Source organism: Grus americana, chromosome 10, assembly GCF_028858705.1.
Source record: "Grus americana isolate bGruAme1 chromosome 10, bGruAme1.mat, whole genome shotgun sequence".
In the NCBI taxonomy this organism is placed as follows: domain Eukaryota; kingdom Metazoa; phylum Chordata; class Aves; order Gruiformes; family Gruidae; genus Grus; species Grus americana.
In genome coordinates this window covers 23,543,718-23,561,720 of record NC_072861.1, presented here as the reverse complement: position 1 = coordinate 23,561,720, position 18,003 = coordinate 23,543,718, and the positions used below count along the sequence as shown (strand labels likewise).

General features: G+C 48.4%; 1 protein-coding gene across 5 annotated transcripts in view; it reads left to right on the top strand.

Annotated features, from left to right (window-relative positions):
• Positions 1-7,687: 7,687 nt before the first annotated feature.
• The window catches only part of UACA (uveal autoantigen with coiled-coil domains and ankyrin repeats), a 40,014-nt gene continuing 29,698 nt past the window's right edge, over positions 7,688-18,003 (top strand). For all 5 annotated transcript variants that reach the window (XR_008578695.1, XR_008578694.1, XM_054837393.1 and 2 more), the window contains exon 1: positions 7,688-7,831. Coding sequence is in view for 3 of the 5 variants with exons in the window: in XM_054837393.1 (XP_054693368.1) it covers positions 7,775-7,831 (57 nt within the window). In the remaining 2 variants the exon portion in view is untranslated. The remainder of the gene's footprint in view (positions 7,832-18,003) is intronic.

The window sequence follows — 18,003 nt, the reverse complement described above, 5'->3', positions numbered from 1 at the left end:
ACAGCTAGATCAGCTCCTGGATTTGTGTACAGATTGCTGCCTAGCATGAGCCAAAGCTCCTTTCCAGAACCAAATCCCATTCACAGGAAATTCACACCCCGTTTGCCATCGGCCAGCATCCAAGAGGGAGCCATAAACGCAGGCGGAAGGTTTATTTTGCAGGAGTACCATGACATCGGCGGGTGCAGGAGCTGGGTAGCGCGGTGTGAGCTGCCAGCCGTGTGCCAGCCTCGTGGGTCGCCCCAGGCACTCCTGTTCTCCCTGCATTACCCCGGGGTTTGTGCACCCCCCCAGCACCTCCTCTTTCCCCTGTGCTGCAGCTCGGTTCTCGCTCCTCCTGTGAACCCCAGGCTGCCCCCAGCTTTGCTGCTGCAGATTCAGCTGCTACCTCAGCAGAAGGCAGGATTTCAAACCCGGCTGCTTTCCCGCTGATCAGACCAGATGGAGAGCAGACAAAGTGTGGCAGAGATAACAAAGCTATTTTGCGAGGCTTGGAGAGCTCTGTGGGGTTTCTCTGGCTTCAGGAGACACTGCTGTTTAGGATTATTGTGGGAGACGCTGCGGTTGCTATTATTACATTGCAAATCCATGCCTGGATGGTTGCTAACCTGAGGCCCTGCTTGCTTTGCTCCTCATCAACCTAAAAATGAATCAAGGATGTCTCCTGTGCTGACAGGAGCTCCCAAGAGGAGACACGGTGTGAGGGAGCTACTGAAGGTCAAGGGGCTCCGGTTTCACTGTTGATCCATTTGAGCTTAACCAAGGCTCCAAGCTGCTGATGGTCCAACCCCAGACATCATACATACATGGATAAGAAGCTCAGGAAGAGCTTTCCCTTTGTTACCGACTCCACCGCTAAAGCTTTGGAAACTGCGACCGGTGTTGCCTAGGAGCTCTGGTTTCCAGCGTAGCCAGCCAGCAAAACCAATCCAGTGAGGATGGAGAAAGACGTGCTAATGACAAACAGGCACTTGAGATGTCTTCCTCTAACTGGGCTGGCTCCCCATACACTGAGCATCGTCTCTGAAGATCTGTCTGCAGCTCTGCTAGTGTTCAGATGGATTTGCACACTATACATTCTCACAGAGACACATTTTTCTCTCTCTTCCACTGCAAATGAACCGGTTGTTAAACCAGAGCATGGTTACTCCCTGGCTGGTCTGTTCTACCAGGCTCAGGAAGGCATTCAGGTCTGGTTAAGTTCCTTTTGATCTTTACATTCCTTGAGGCTCCTTATCACTTTTCCTTATCCCTTCTATTTGTCTGTCCTCCCCCTTACCATATTTGTGGTAAGGCTTTATCTCTGTGACCAAACCGGTCCATGGGTGGTGGGGCTGTGGCCTGCCATTGCCATATTTCACTGGGTTCAGCCCCAGAAGAGGGGGCCAGGCACGGAGGTCACCGACGTTCCCTTTGCCTCTGCTCTGCGCGGAGGCAGTTTAAGAGCCTGCCAGAACGCAGCAGCCCCTGCGGTTCCCCTGGCTCCTGCTGTAAGCCAGCCCACGGATGAGTTGCTCCTCGGGGAGTACTTACAGGATGAGTTCAGGGTCTCCACGTTTCCAGATGCTTGTTTCATGTTTTCTGCCTCCGTGGCCATTCCTGAACTGCTTTGCTAATCCACTGGGCCTTGCAGGGCTATGCTGGACGCTCCGTTTGCGCAGCGTTTGCTGTTTCCCTGCAGATTTGCCGAGGGTACCATGGCACCCCGGGAGGCCCCCGGACAGAACCTCCCATGTTACAGGAGTTGCGTTCTCTGACTGAAGCTCCTGCCTAATATTGCTGATATACAGAGGCAGCAGAAACCCCACTTTTGTTGGCAGTGTGGGGAATCAGAGTCTAACGGCGACAATTTCCTGATGCATGTGTGAACGTGAGAAGTTTTTGGTGTGTCTCTTGCACCCACTTCTGTTTCCAATTCTGGCTGCGCAGCATTCCCCTCCCTGGGTACGACCACAGTGCATGTTATTGAGTTCAGTCACAAGTTTCTGGGGTGAACACTGCAGTCTGCATGTGACATGTTGCCTTTAGTTTCACTTGGAAATTCAGCTTCCTTACACTTGTCAGAATGTGCTGCTTAATTAATATAATTTATCACACACATGCTGTGGACCACAGTGCTAAAAGCATCACAGGTTTCCTGGCTGTGTCTCAGTGCTGCTGCATCATCACAATTTCACTTCTCTGAAAACATATCTGCCTTTTCTCAGCAGCAGAGGTGCTCGGCAAGGCTTGCAGACCCAAGATCTTTACATGTACATCTTCCCTAGCGACATTTCAAATCTTCCCACTACAAATGAACTAGAGTCCCATGCGGTCATGCAAATGAAATTAGCTCCCTCCCTGCAAATGTGTGTGTGTGGGAAAGGCTGAGGAGCTGTTCTGTCCCAGTCTTCAGCCACCACCGGAGCTTTACCCACTCTCACTGCCAAAACAGATTCCTTTCCTTTGGGGTGTTATCTTCTTTTGGGGTGTGCTTCAATCAGTAATGAACAGGCAGGACAGCCTGTTCTGTTGGCTGTCCTGGCAGCAGGCAGCAGCCCTAGTTTCTACACCCACTCCTGACCTGATGTACAGCTTTGGGACGTCGTCTCCCACCTGCTCCCGTTCCCATTGCTGCCCCGTTGGTTACGCACAGGCAGTTCTTCACGACAGGCACGGTCTCACGCTTGGTCTGGGCATGGTGCTGAGTGTTTCCTGTGACTGCCAGGCACTGTTCTGAAATAGCCGCTAGTAACAAGCCAGAGCAGCCAAGTTGGCAGCCGAGCCTTTGTCAAATTCAGCTCCCAAGAGGCTGGCACATGCTTTGTTTTTTCCTGAGCTCGGCACCATGCCAGACTGGTTCAAGAGCACAGTGTGTAAACACTGGCTGCATGGAGGTTTCCGTCTAAACATGTTTCCTCCCTTCTCCCTTTCTTGGAACCCAGAACAAAATGGGGGTGAAAGGAGTGAAACAAAAGCTCAGACACTGGATCGCTTTGGCTATGCATTGTAAAAGACTTCCCTCTGCTTGCTTGTACGTACCTGCGGCCGTGTCTGCTCCCCATCCCCAGCAGGGTGGCAGTGAGATGTGCGGGCAGGTTTGTGCAAACATGGCTGGCGCTTCTGGGGCATGGGGAGAAGCGGCCGTAGGGGAAGGTGGGAGTCAGCAGCAGGCAGAGCAGCCGGGATCCGGGGCCTGCCTGGCACGGCAGTGACGGCACGTGTGCTCCAGTTCTGTGTGGCCATGGCTGCAGGCTGCTCCCAGCAGGCGCCCGGCATGGGGACGAGACCCAGCTCGGAAAGGCACCGGACGGAGAAGCGTGCCTCTGCCAGGTGCAGGGCATCCAGCCGTGAGCCTGAGCATCAGCCGGGGTGTAAGACAGCCCAGGAGAAGGCGGCCTTGCTGTACCCTTGCAGTGCAGCCTGTGACTCTTCGTGGGTTCAAGAGCAAAGGGAGATAGAACTATATCCTCCTCCATGCATGTGCCTGGCATGGAGATTAATTTATCTGGATGATTAAGGCAGCAAGTGATGCAGGAAGTGGCTGGGTAATTTATTGACCCAGGCAGAAATAGAAAGCGAGGAGTGCATTTCCCTTTCAGTCATGTTGGGGTTTGATTTTTACGTCCTGTTACACACTGATTGATACGTCACATGCCTGGAGAAGTGTAATATACTCAGACTAATCTGCTTTTCTGTCTGATAAAACAGCTGAGAACCAGAGCTTGTTGAGACTCTTCCTGGAGACAGGCGTTGCCATGTGGTGGTTTGTTCAGAGGGTGCTCCCCAACCAGCTCCCTCAGTGGCCGCAGGGAAGATGTCACTGAGCGTAGGTGGAGGTCCTGGAGTCACAGTGCGTACGGAAACCTGCCGCTCATCTGTCTCTGCTGCTCGCAAGCTCAGGAAGTCGGTATCGCTGTCCTTGGCGTTGTGCGCAGCCACCTAGCTTTTCAAAAACTTCTCGAACTCTCACTGCAGGTAAGAGAATTGCAGAAACAGTGCTCCTCTAATAGAGCAGAAAGGCAGACTTTGGCACTGTAACTCTAACAAACCTCCACCATGGAGAAGCTATTCCTTCCTCCTAGCTCACTGTACAGCTTGGCTCCAATTAGTTTGTCTCGACTGCTAGATGTGGAGGCCAACACTGCTTCTATTTCAGGGGAACTTGCCAGAGATTAATTAGATCCCTGCCCTGCTAGAGGACCAGCCAGCATATTTTGTGTGCCATTAACTCAGTACTTATCACACAAACATTGTTGGAATAAATATACCCTTTGTTGTGTTGCTGTAAGCAAAGGTTGTCACAAAAATGAAACATTTGAGCAGATACAGAGTGTGATAGTTTCTGAGCTACATAAGCTGCTTGCTTAGATCAGATTTTAGCCACGGTTACTGAAACGGCACAAAGTGTGTATTAGTGCGTGCAGCCCTGCCGCGCTCAGCAGTACTTTGACGGTGCCCATGGCTGGCCAGCCGTGGTAGCGGGGAGCATGGACAGCGGCCACCGTGTAGACAGCATTGCTGATGTGGGAGCATCTCAAGGGCATCCACCAAACCCCGTGTCAATGTACGAGGAGACGTACAACCCGTGTCAGTCATTGCTTCAAAGGAAGGAATATTGAAGGATAAAGTGAAGAGAAAGTAATATGTGGAGTCAGGAGACAGTAGAAATAATCTCCAGCAAGGGCTGCAAATAACCGTTTGGTCTCTGTTTGTCAGCAGTGAAATGACCTTATCTAACCACCCTCAGGTTGTGCTCCACTCTTCGTGCCCACGCAAAGCACATACAAGCCATGGCAGATTGGCTTGTATTGGCTCGTCTCACTTATGAGAGAGCTGGGAGAAAGTCTAGCCAGACAAGTAGGGAATGAGGCGACAGAAGCCAAGAACCAGTAACAGAGCGATGGTGAGAGCATAGTGCAGAACAAACGAGGACACATCTAGCTAATAGGCAGAGAGGGGATGGGATGTGGAGAGGGGTGATGGAGTGAGAACTGCCTGCCAAGAATCGTAGCAGCAGCAGCTTGAATTAATTTGGAGAGCAAAGTGAGAAGTCTGGAGAAAAGGACTGTAGTAGATGTGTCCAGAATCAGGGAATAGTTCCGGCACCGTGGTTGGGGAAAGGCCAGAGCATGGACGTCTGTCCTGACTGCACTGCTATGGCCCAGCTTGGGCTGGCAGCTGCAGCACGTGCTGCTGAGACAGTCAGATTAGCTGTGTTCCCCCTGAATCTTTACAGCCTGGATGCCAGTCAAACGTACAAGTCAGTCCCTAGTAATTTAACGTGAAACATCTTGTTCTTGTGCTGACACATGCAGCACTAGGGCTGAAAGATGGTGTTCAGATGGGGAGCTTTCTGCTTTGACAGGAGGGAAGAACGGGGAACGCTCTGCTCCGGCTGATCTGGCCAATTGCTTTACCCTGCAGAGAGCTGGCCAGTGAGAAACGTGGTGTGCCTGGGACAAGCTTCACCCACCGCCAACTGCAGCCGGAGGAAGCTGGCTCACAGGGCAGATGCCGTCCTCTTACTGCAGTGGCTGCTGGGCCTCCAGAAGAGCAGAGACTCAGCAGGCTGGTGCAGGCGCATGTATGTGTGTGATTACCTGGGGACAGGGAACAGCTCTGAACTGGCGGGGCACTTGGAACTGCTGTGTGCAGCTCTTCAGCACTGGCATGATAGCAAGGAGGTACTTTTGAAATTCTGCTTTCCCTCTTACCGGAGTGACTCAGAAGGAGCTTCCTTTAAACAGCACAAAGTTGGTGGAAGGAGGAGAAAGCTACTGCTGCTAGCTTGGTCCTGAAAGTCAGATAATATTTTGTAAAGTTGAAACTTTCAGTAATAAAACATTATTTTTAATGAACCAACTATTTTCTGCAACAACTCACCAGACATTGGTTCTGATCTGAACAACTCAAACCAGTTTGTCTGCCCCAGGTTAGACTGGTGCTGGAGCTTAGCTTTGCGCTTGGATTCGTGAGTGGACACGAACGCTGCTGGCTCATGTGTGTGCAGATCCTTACGCAAGCACCCTCTGAGGTGCTGTGGCTTGGGTGCGCTCTAGGAATTGGCTTTTCCAATTCTGCACCTTCAGCTGACTAAAGGAAACCACTGCTTGTATTGCCATGGGTAGAAAATAACCAGGGAATCCTGATCTCACCAGCTTCCAGCTGCTGCTGTCATTTTACCCACCACGTCACTTTGATTTGTGCCAGGCAGGGTCAGGTTACCTGTGCCAGTGGTGAGAGGGTGGCAATACCAGGCTGAAGTGGTGGGAACTGGGGTTCAAAGGGGACTTACGGGGCTTTGAGAGCAGGAGCAGCCCTGGCTGGCTGAATGACAGAGGTGTTGGCTTCTGCTCCGAGGAGGTGCTGGTCTTGGAGTTTCTGTCAGTGCCTTGAAAGCATGGAGGCATCCAGAGGGGGAAAGGAGGTGGCTCCTGAAATGAGAGAGGCTGCCTGAAAGCACACCGAAAACATTAAATGACGTTCAGAGCATGAATGTCTTGTCTCCAAAGACTTCTGATCTGAACTCAATCCCGTTTAGATGAGGCTAGGCTGGGGTTAGCCTGGTCTGGGGAAGGTTTTAATTCGGAGCACGCAGGTACTTCTCAGCGACCCTGATGTGCACGAAATGGCAGCAGGTATTTAAAGACACCAGGTATCTCTCCCTCTAAACAGGCCACCTACAGAGAAACCTAACTGCTTGAATACATGGTTTGCCTGAACTGATTAAAAAGCAGTGACATTTACCTCGAGCTCTGCTTGTATTAGAGATATATTGTTGAATAGCTCCTATCCAGCTCTAATAAAGCAACGTTTTAAACAGAATCCATGGGTTGTAATTAAATACTCTCAGTACTGTGCATGACCTTAAACTTCCCAGTGCTGTGCCATTGTGTGTGACAGGGCTGTGAGTAACGTGATGAAAAGGAGATGTTAAATAGACTTCGGGCCGAACAAAGCTGTGACCAAAACAAGTGAACTGCCAGCCTCAGACATTCCTTTCGCAGAAGCAGGGAGTTAATTACATTGTTTTAAATGCTGCCTCTACTCAGCTTGCAAGATTTCTTGTGAATAAACGCCTCCTTTATTAAGAGGGAGTACGTTTGCAAGGACAGCGATCACTTTGCGTTCTCCGCTCCTGGCAAGCGTGCGCCAGGCTCCTACTCCCTCCCTCCCGCCACCAGGCCTGGGAGCTCTGCCCTCCCTCCCCGGCCCGGCAAGCCCGGAGCGATGGAGGCGGTGTCCCGGGGTGTCCGGCCGGCAGCGGGGCTTCCCAGGACCAGGCACACACGGCGGGGCAGCCCGGCCCCGGCTCCGCCGCCCTCTCTGTGGTGCCCCTGAGGCGCTGCCCAGGCGCCAGAGCGGCGCACCGCCTGCCGCGTGCCTCTGCCCCGCCCGCGGCGCGCCCCCTAGCGGCCGGGCGGCTCCGCACAGGGTAAGGCTCCGCACAGGGTAAGGCAAGGCTCCGCACAGGGTAAGGCTCCGCACAGGGTAAGGCTCCGCACAGGGTAAGGCTCCGCACAGGGTAAGGCTCCGCCCCCGCCACGCCGCTCCCACCCACACCCTCCCTCAGGCGGTCTTTAAAATGAGGAAGTCCCTCCCCCCCGTCCCACCGGGTGATTGGCTGCGACCCCCGCGCGGACGGGCGGCGATTGGCTGCGATTCCCGCGGTGGGCGGGGCGGCTGGCTAGGGGTGCCCCGGCGGGCGGGGGCCAGCTCGTCCCGGCCGTGGCGGCGGCGGCGGGTGCGCGTGGCGGGGCCGGTGCTGCGCCCGCCCGCCCGGGGCCGCGCCATGAAGAGCCTCAAGTCCCGCCTGAAGAAGCACGAAGCGGTCATCGGGGGCAGCGCGGTGGGTAGTGGCAGGGCTGGGGGCAGAGGGGAGGGACGGACACCCCCTCCTCCTTCCGGGGTCGGGGGGCCTGCGCCGGCGGGCTGAGGGCCCGGGGGCTCCTGGGAGGGCAGGCGGGGCTGGGGGCTGCTGGGCTCCGGTGCTGTGGGAGCTGAGCCCCCGGGGTACCTGGGGACGGAGCGGTGTGGCCGGGCTGTGCGGGAGGGCAGCGGGCGTGCAGCTCCGTGGGGAGGTGGGCTGGGGCAGGGAGCTGCGCGGCGGAGGGTGGGCTCTGCTGGGGGGTAAGGCTGGCTCTGGGGGCCCGGCGGGGGGTGCGGCAGGAGGGCTGCGGAGCTGGGGCTGCCTGGGAGCCGGGGTGCGAGGAGTAGAAGGGGCCGAGCTGCTGGGTATTGCGTGCGGGCAGAGCGCAGGGAGCCCCGGGGACCTCAGGCTTTGCTGGGGGCAGCGAGCGCGGAGGAGCCGGCGTGACCCGGGGGAAGCGAGTCTGGGACGTGTGGGGAGTGGGCGCTCTGGGGCAGGCCTGCAGCGGCAGCACCCTGGCACTCGGGCGGATCAGGGAGTTGGGATGTGCCGGAGCAGCGGAGCAGGTCCTGCGGGGTTGGAGTGGAGGGGCAGGCGGGGAGCCCCGGGCCGGTCGTGCGTGGGGAGGGGGCACGGCGGGCGGGGGGGGCTCCGAGCGCTGGCTGGGGAGAAGCGGGATGAGGATGTGCACTATGCCTGGCACCCAGCCCCTTGCTCGGGCTGCCCGGCGTGACCCGCAGGTCGGAAAACAAGCGTGCAACCACATGTTACCTCTGCCTTCAGTTTTGCTTTCTGGCCCCAGCAGAAATTAACACCTTTTTATTTTTTCCATAAGAGCGTTGGGAGCCAGTGATGAGCTCTGACTGGCAGCCTGCCCCGGGGCTTGCTGAGATATGTGTGCACGGCATTGTCAGCAGCTTGTTCGACATCAGTAATTTCTGTGGCAAAATTGGAGCGCTTATCCCAGTACACAGAAAGAGGATTTACTTAAAAAGTGGACAAAAAGCTTTCAAAGTGGCTAGTGACTTTACACAGTTGATTTCTGATCATCTGGTCTGGGAATATTGGGCCTTGGGGAGTTGCAGCCTCTGGAAAGGGGGTACTTTTGTGATGTTGCAATTGTCTGTGTCTCATTCTTTATGGCTCCCAAAATTTAGGTTTTAAGTGACTTTGTTTTTCACTTTTACTTCATTCATCTCTGCAGATGACTTTTGATGAGAGAGGTCTTTGTGACAGAAGAAAGCTATATTCAGAAATTACTTTGTGTGGTAAATATCTTTATTTGTGACCATTCAGTAAATGCTTCCCTGGGAGCCTACTGCAGCAGTTGCACTCCTGAGCTTATTGCCGTCTTCCTGCGCTGGTGTGCTAAACTTGCCACTGGCTATGTGAAATAGCGGAAAAGGGCAGGTTAATATGATACACTGACTTTTATCAGTCCTCTTTTAAGATATTAGCTATCTTTAAAATACTCCTGCACGTTTGTCTTGGATCTGAAGCAATTATTTGAAAATAATAGCTCACTGGAAAGATATGTAGATATTCAGGCTTGTAAACTGCTGACTGAACTCATCTGACAAAACGACAGCTCCATGTCGAAGTGCATCACCGTGCTGAATGTTTCACTGTGCAAAGGAGTGATTCAGAAGTCTTTTATGATAATTTGTAATGTGTAGGCTGGTTTATGTTATTCATTAGTCATCCTATACTTTAGACCTGTTTGTTATTTCAAAGTAAGCCTACAATATTTACATTTCAACAAACACTTAGAGCATCCACATTTGTTTTTGAATAGGCATGGAGATTTTTCACTTCCATAGGTGAAGGCTCAACAAGCCTTCCTTTCAAAGTACGTTGGAGCTGTCTTAATACTTTTAAGAGCTGAAGTTATTATCAAATACATGAAGTGAGGTTACTTTCACCGAGATCCTTTAAAAACTGGGGGTTGTACCCATGATGTACTTATTTCCCCTGTTTATTACATATTGTGGTTATGTGATCGCTTCACCGGCTAATCAAACACCAACTTATAACCTTCTATTTGGGGAAAAAAGAATTCATCCGCGTGGATGGGTGTTAATAGTGAGGCCGAAGGAGGGCTGGTTGGGTAAAGCTGGGTCTCTGTTTCTAGCTGCTGGGGAAGGAAGGGAAGTGGGTGGGAATCCTGCCAGCATGAGCTTTATAGATCCCGCTTGAAACGAGTGTAAAAGGGTTGCCTGTTTGAGAAACTTCATCCCTCTCTCCTGTCCCCACCCAGTGCTATTTCCTGGGGGGTGGAGAGAAGCTTAATCCCTTCATCATGCTGCTGAAAATTTTCCTCCAGGTAATAGTTACGTGCCCTCTGCCTTCCGATGGTCATCTTCTGGAAATGGCTTTATTACCTGTCTTGTGATGGAGGGAAGCCATGAAAAGTGGCAGAAAGTAAAAATGAGCATTATTACCAATTCCACAATTATCTGGAATGTTTTGTCCGAAAGTGGAATTATCTGGTTTTGCCAACTCCAGCTGGCTGACGGCGCTCGGAAAATAATCTGAGCAGCCTGTTCAGTAACTTCAGTGCTCTGAATAGTGAGACAAATGCTTGTCATTCACAGGAGTGTAGGCTGGAAACTTTAACACCAGATTCTGTGCAGCATGAAGCCTTGAGGGCATGCTCCTCACTTTCAGGCAGAGATGATGCCTCATTCACTGGCAGTTACAAGACAGATTTTAATTAATGTAGTCAGTCCTACTGGGGTGACCACAGCAGCATGCACTGCTAGTATTTCTGGGATTCCAAAATGCGGGCCGATATGATAAGTGTACATTTGTGATCTAGTTTGTGTTTAGGAAATGTGTTCTTCCAGTATAGTTAGGAATTCTGTATCTATAAGAAGCAAATATGAAATGCTCACTGGTTGTTTTTTCTTGCGAAGATGCTTGGGGAAAGATTGGTTTATTGTTCTACAAAGTTATTTTTGTTTCAGACCTTTGCTAATCGACTCTGGTGAGATTCTAACTGTTGGCCTCGGTGGGTAGTGCTTTGAGCTGAAGCTGTGTCACTGAATGGTGGCAGGTCTGTAGCTCTTAGGAGTTGTGTGCATCCTAAGATAAAACACCAAAGACAGAGCTGGTGTGAGATAAGACACACGCTACAGAAACCAGCAGCCCTGCCTGGAGCACCTGCGAGTAACGAGACTGAGCAGATGTAAAACCATGTGAAAACTTCTATCAACCCTTTCTCCTCTGGGAAAAGTGATGTTGGATTTTTTTAATTAAGAGGAACTGAATGTCATATAATTAGCGGAAACCATTGTGCAAGAAACAAAGGTAGACATCTGAGCACTTGCCCTGGTATGATGATCTGTGATTATTAAATTAATATCTGAACAAGTTCTGTAGTCAGTGACAGCGGAACTTGTTTAAGGTTGTGGTAATGCTTTTTTTTTCCCCTGTGGAGACTGTCCATTTCTGTCAAATGGATGACTTTTCCTCTGTGTAAGGACTGGAACTTTGGGGGTTGACCCAATATACAATTAAACCTCTACTACTGCCCTGGGAGCAGAGGGGGAAGGTACCACCTCGTGTTCTGATCTGACCCTTTTTACTAAGGGGACGGAAGAATGCTGTTTGTCTCAATTTGCTAATTAGCCACATTATCTTTGTATGTACAGCAGATGTAGCACCAGTGTACTGTAGAATACACATTAGTAACTGAAGGAATGAAGTAAAAATGGATGTTTGGTAACCTAATTTTAACCAAAGATTCAAGATCACTTCTGTATTTACCTTCTAAAACAAAAGAAAACTTGTGCTGCTGGTGGCACACATCAGTTTGTAAACGAGTGAGATTTTCATGGTATTCTGTCACGACTCTGCAAAGACAAGATCGTTTTTGTCAGCCAGGCTGACCACAATGCTAGGAGCTATCAGCAGAATTTTTCCAGCATCGCTGCTGTTGGTCGGAGCAAAGTTACTTTTCCCTCTCCCCCACCTCTTTCATGTCTGTCCTGGGCAACCTCAGGTGACCTTACGATGCCATCTTCAGGCAACGCAGCCAAGAGCCAACAACACTGTAATATTCAAATGTCAAATCTTAGACTGTGGTTATTCTTTAGAGTATGTTTGGGTTCCAGGAAGCTTTATTAAGGCTTGTGCTAATGTGCGTGTTCCTTGAAAAAACTTTGTGATTCATTTGCATTTAGTTAAATAGAATTAGGTGCTTGTTTGTGTGATGTTTGTGGTTGGTGTTGAAGAAACACGAGGTTAGTCAAGACAGGCAATTTGTGGTTCAGCCAGAGCTTTGTGGTGCAGCATGTTTACAGGTGCATTGTAATTTTCAGGCTCCTTAGAAAGGAGTATTTATCAATGCTTTATCATTTTGGAATGTAAAAATATTTTAAAAATTGGAGGCACAGCGAGTGCCTGTGTGCAAGTTAAATATCCTTAGCTGATTTGCAGATGTAATTATGCAGATAAGGCTGTTTCGTTATCTGTTTTAAGTTAATCTAACCTTTTGCTCAGATATAACTTATGTAGTATTTTGTCAGTATTTAAATATTAATATTTACTAGCAAGCAAATGCTTATAACATCTGAGAGACAGGTATTGTCTCCATATTTTCATTACTTAATGGTGACAGAACAGGATCGAGTCAGACTGTAACGTGGTATTCCCTTCTCCGTGCATACGTGCTTGAGGCTGCTTCCCTGCATGATGAATGTAATAGTTATGTTGTGTTTCATCACCCCTCAATATTTTCTGATGCTTTGTTATTAATAAATGGAAGCACACAAATCAATCGCTCCTTGCTGGAGAACTCGTGATTTCAAACGAATGGTTTGCTGGAGTCTGGAGGAAGGCAGTGTCATATGCTGCTTTTAATGGCACACAAAGGCAGCTGGACTCTGACCTTGCTGCTGCTTTCCCCTCGTTTAAAGGGGAAACATGTTCTCCTGGGCACTTGTGGGGGCAAGGCTGGGCAGTGGCAGGACCTGGGCTTCCAGGGCTCCCCGGTAGTTTTGTGGTGAAAGCCATGATGCTCTCCTTGCTGTAAAAGGGTGTAATGTGCTTTGATGTGTGTGAGTCTGGCCCTAGTTACTATAATATGTACCTAACAGACTGTTTTAAAATGCAGCTGCAAAAACACTGATTTGTTTCCAGAGTGCATAAGTAGTTCTGATCCCTTTTGTTAGTGTCTGAGTTGGTCTGTATCTCAGGGCTGAGAAACTGAGGATGTTTAGCAATAAAGCGTGCTTGAGTAGTGTGTTGGCAATGAGACATGAGGAAGTTGTGTTTAAAAGCAAAATTGATTTTTCTTTTAATTTTAGCAGACTCTGCATCCTTCAGGAGTTGTATGTGGAGTTCTTTCACATTTGTGTGCTGTTGTAGTTGATGCTGGTGGCTTTTCCCCCACCCCAGCGATGCAGAAAAGAGAAACTGGCTGTGCTGTTAGGTACGTGTTACTACTTGTAGATGGCAGTGTGCTATTTGACACAGATTTAGAGCCCTTATGATGGTTTTGAGAGGACTATTTGATGTGTCACGTAAATAGCTAGAAGTAGATTTGAATGCTTTCTTAATACTTAATAATTTGATCTTGATATGTTAACTTGTAGTAGGAAGGAAAATGCCTTAAGAATAGGGTAAAATCAGGAATGTTTATGATGAGGTTTTGGATGGTTACTGTTTGTTTTGCTTTAACCTGTTTGTTAGGAGACTATTACTTACATTAATTACAGGATGCAGTTAGATTAAACAAGCCATGCAGCAGCACAACTGTTAATATGAATTCTCGACAGGCATGTTTTAAGAGTAGTGCAAAACTGAAGCGGTCCTAGGAAGGCTGTTGGTTTTGTTCCCTGTTTAGCCTAAGCCTTGCCCGCTTTGTAGCAATCAATGACTTTTCTGTAGATGGAGAAAGCGCTGTAAATGAGGTGATAACATAATGTGCTGCATGTGGGAACCTGTTGGGTGAAACCAGAAGCCTGTGTTCAAGCTGTGTCTGTTTTTCCCTTATGTAGACTAAACAGTACATCTTACTCTGGCAGTTTTAAACTCCAAAACATTTGTATGTCAATACAGACGTATCCTGGTAAGCAAGATATGCTTATAAAATGTAAAATGCCGTTCCCCCCGCAATCTGAGTTAATGCTATCCCAAACCTGGTATCTGCAGTATTTTCTAGGCAACTGCAGAGAAGCCAAAGTCTGCAGATAGATGGGTGTTAGTGGTTGTGCATCTGCACTGTAGGGGGAAGCTACACCTGGTGTGTATCTTTAAAAAATAGTTTCGGTAGCCTAACCTATGCTTGCATTTTGACAATCTGTGCGGTTTTTCAATAAATCAAAGTACTTCAAAAGCAGTTGTCATTTTGTGCCATATAAAATCACAAGGTGTGTCTGTTCAGACTTTAGTTCTGATCCCACGTGTACTCTGACCTCTGTAGAAAGAGCAGGGAAATGAAACGCGTGGGCTGATAGCTGTGCCAAGCCTGCCCTTCCCACTGTGCTTGGCTTACGTGCCACATGTACATTTTTCAAGTTAACTCTCTTCGCAGTGTGTCTGCCTTTCTCTGCAGGAAAACCTGCATGAGACCTAAACTGGGAAAATTACTGTTCTGTGACAAAGATGGGCCTAAAATTACTGCTTCTTGGTCTCTTCTGTGACAAGAATTATTCTAATTGTCCTCACAGACTTCAGAAACTGCAGTTTTAGTAGTTTTATAACTATTTCCATAAAAGCAAGGGGGTTAGTGTTTTTGTCTAGATAGTTTTTAGGACCATTCATGTATTTGTGAGCACTTGCTGTCAGTGGCGATGGCAGTGTTTTACCAAAGCTCTTTGCTCTCGGCGTGTTATGTGCTTATGTCACCCGCTAATGGCATTAGGGAAGGATGGATCCCGGTTGGATTTTTTCGTTAATAGGGTTATCTGCCTAGCTCAGTGGTGACGAGGAGCTGTGTTCGCTTTCACAGGTTTATGTCAGCTTTCAGGCTGAAAGGCTTAAGAACTGCTTTGAATTACAACTGGTGTTTCTGAAGTGAGTTGGATGACTGCTAAAGATTGTCCATGTTTTATTTAAATATGCTGTTTATTTCTGTAGTCGGTGTCCTGCAGCTATGTAGGCAAAAGTGTTTAGAGACTCTGGATGAGCAATTCCCAGCTCAGGTGGAAGCTTCCTGAGCAATACTTCTATTTCAGCAATGAGTTAACTTGTCAAAATTTTTTTCACTGCAATATTAAGACCGGTATTTCTTGTGTCTCTGGACCCATATTGCCTTTTTAAAAAGGTCAGTGCATTCTCAAATGGGAGTTGTACCTCGTGGATTAGGTTCAGACTGATGACCAGAAATCTCTTCCTGTGGGCTTCTTGCTGGCATGAAAAGTCGAGTTCCTTTTTGGCTGCTAGAATTTCACTCCGGAGAATATTTGGGTTGAGAAAAACCTCAGCAGAAGAGCTGCTGGGATTAAAAGGTATTATGGATTGCTTTCCAAAGGCCTTCCAAGTTGGGATCTTCATTTGTCTGTCCTGTTTGAGTCCCCGTAACCTCAGCGTTATTCTCTCCTCTTGAGTCTCGGGATCGCTAATAAAACACTTTCTTTGCTCAGAGTTCCTCAGTGGGGTGTGCAGTAATACTGTGCATGGCCTCAGGGGCTCCACCTGCCTTTCTTTTTTTGGCAGATTCCCTAAGTATGTTGTTATGTTTATTGATAAATATATATATCCTATAACAATAATAAACTTTAAATGTCAACTTTGCCAATTGTTTCTCTGCTTCTCGGCAGTGTACAAATAGGTATTTATTTCTTGTAGCCTAACAGAACTACCCTTGCTGATGGCACCCCATGGCTGCCATTGCCAGCAGCAGCGTGCCCTTTCCGCTGCCTTCCGTGGCACTGGAACATCCTGTCTTGCTTTGCTTAGAAAATCGAGAGTAATTAGTCTTGGTACCGAATATGCCCTGAGTGTAAACATCTCTAGTGGTTGTCATTAGTGCTCTCACAGCTCTCATCTTTAAATACTTAATTGTAATGATGGATGAGGAACAGGCTTGTTTTCAAAGGTTGCAGTTTTAAAGAGTCTCCCATAAGCTTTGGTTCTGAATTTATGCTGTACACTGCTCGCAGTAAACACCTGAGAGCGGTGATATTCTTTATCTGCTGCCTGAATTGGTGCTGGCTGAGAGTATTGCAGTGCATGGGTAGGATATAGTAATGTTATGTGATGGTCCAAAGATACCTGCAAGATGAGGACTGCAGATAAGGTAAAGTAGCTCGACTTCTGATCTGCTAAATACCTGGTAAGATAAGAGGTTTCAGGTTCAGAGAGACTAGAAGTAGATAATTGTTCATGCAATGTATGGTTAAGCTGTACAATTCCTTACTAAAGGGTGTTGAGGATGCTAAAAGCTTACCTGGACTTGAGGAAAAACTGGAGAAGTCAATAGAGCAATTAATTCAGAATTATTAAGCGTGTAGGTGGAATCCCTCTAGCTTGGGAAGCTTAAATCATTCATTGAAAGCTAGGAGAGTAATGGGAAAAGTATTCTGTGCTTTTTTCAGTGTACGTTCTTTTTCTGAGCATGCTGGTGTGAATGTATATCTCTGCACCGCTCCTAAAGGCATTACAATACCAGATGGATGTACAGAGTGCATGCAAACACCTAATACCTAATGTATCTGTTTAATGTAAAGCCCTTAACCTGAGAGCACACCAGATACAAGCTGATAGGAAACAGTACTGCTTTTGGTCCTGGCCAGATGGTGGAGGTGGGATGCTCCCGTTGGAGACCTGGAGTGGGGAAGAATTCCTGGCAGGCTGAGCTTAGGAAAGACGGGTGCTCTGTGTTAACAGCAAACAGGCAATGCCGGCCTTAGCTGGGCATCTGTGGGATGTTTGGCAACGTAGCACCTCCAGAGATCTGCCCTGCTGCTGTATCTGACAATGGTCTTTGTTCTGAAAACCCAATTTGAATTGGGTTCCAAATGTTGGTTACACTTAAAGAATGCAACGCAAGCATGTTTCATTAGTTTCTACCCAGCGAGCTCTCTGAGAGTCACCTGCCTTGGAGAACAATTTAATTGGTGTCAGTTTGTAGCTGGGCTGTGTTTGCTGAAGCTGCTGGAGCTGTGAAAGCTGTGTTTCCCGAGAACTGCTGTTTGCACTGAGCCTGGCCTGGGCAGGGGTGGGGAATGCAGTTTAGCAATCCTAAATCTTGTGGTCAGGACTGTCTTGGGAGGATCTTCAGCATGAAGGGACTGCAGGATGAGTGCAGCTCATGAGCCATGAGGAGTGTCTGCAGGCAGAGAAAAATGGAGACAAGTGAAACCTTTGGGAAAAATAAATCAGACTGTTCACCTGGAAGGCATAGTCTTACCTATGTGGTTTCTCACCAAACCGATTTCAGTTAAATGGGGTTTTTGGCTGTTGCTGTCACTTTTAAAGTGTTGTTTTGGTTTTTTTCTCCCACAATACCATTTGTAGCTTGGGGAGCCAGACTTGGTTCTGGCCAGGAGATAACTTGAGATGACATAGTCATTGCACTTTTTTGGAGTGGCTTTGTCACGTGGACACTAATTGCAGAGAGGTCTTGGAACATTCTTTTGAGAAACACGTTAGTGCTGCGAGGCAAAGGGCTGGTGCTTACAGCCAGTCATGTGGAATAGTTTAGAAGTTACTGGGAAAGGGTGAATTTGTGCCAGTATGGATGAGTGATTTTTAAAATCACTTTACTGAGAAGATCCGTTTATGAGGTTATTTGCAGTCTCGTGTTTTTCTGGCTGTGTACCATGTTTCTCCTCTGCAGACAAAACAGTGCCTCGCTTGTCATGTTGACCTAGTCCTCTAAATATGGCACTCGGGAGATCTCCATTTAAATTTAACACTTGTGAAAGGAGACTCTACGTCTTCCCTACTGTTAATCATTATGCTGTCTATTTAATGTTTTCACAGCCTCTGTGACTCCTCTTGTTTAACATGTTGGGAGACAGACTGGCAGCAGCAGTAAGCTGAAACCAGGTTCTATTCATCACTGTAAAAGGAGAATTTTTTTAAAGCAGAGGCATGTGTGTTTTCTAATTTAAAATCGGTTGCATTTCTGTCAAAATAGGATCATGCATTCCATCTGCTCTGTAGTTGTAACTGTCTGAAGTCTGATCGTGAGTCTGGTT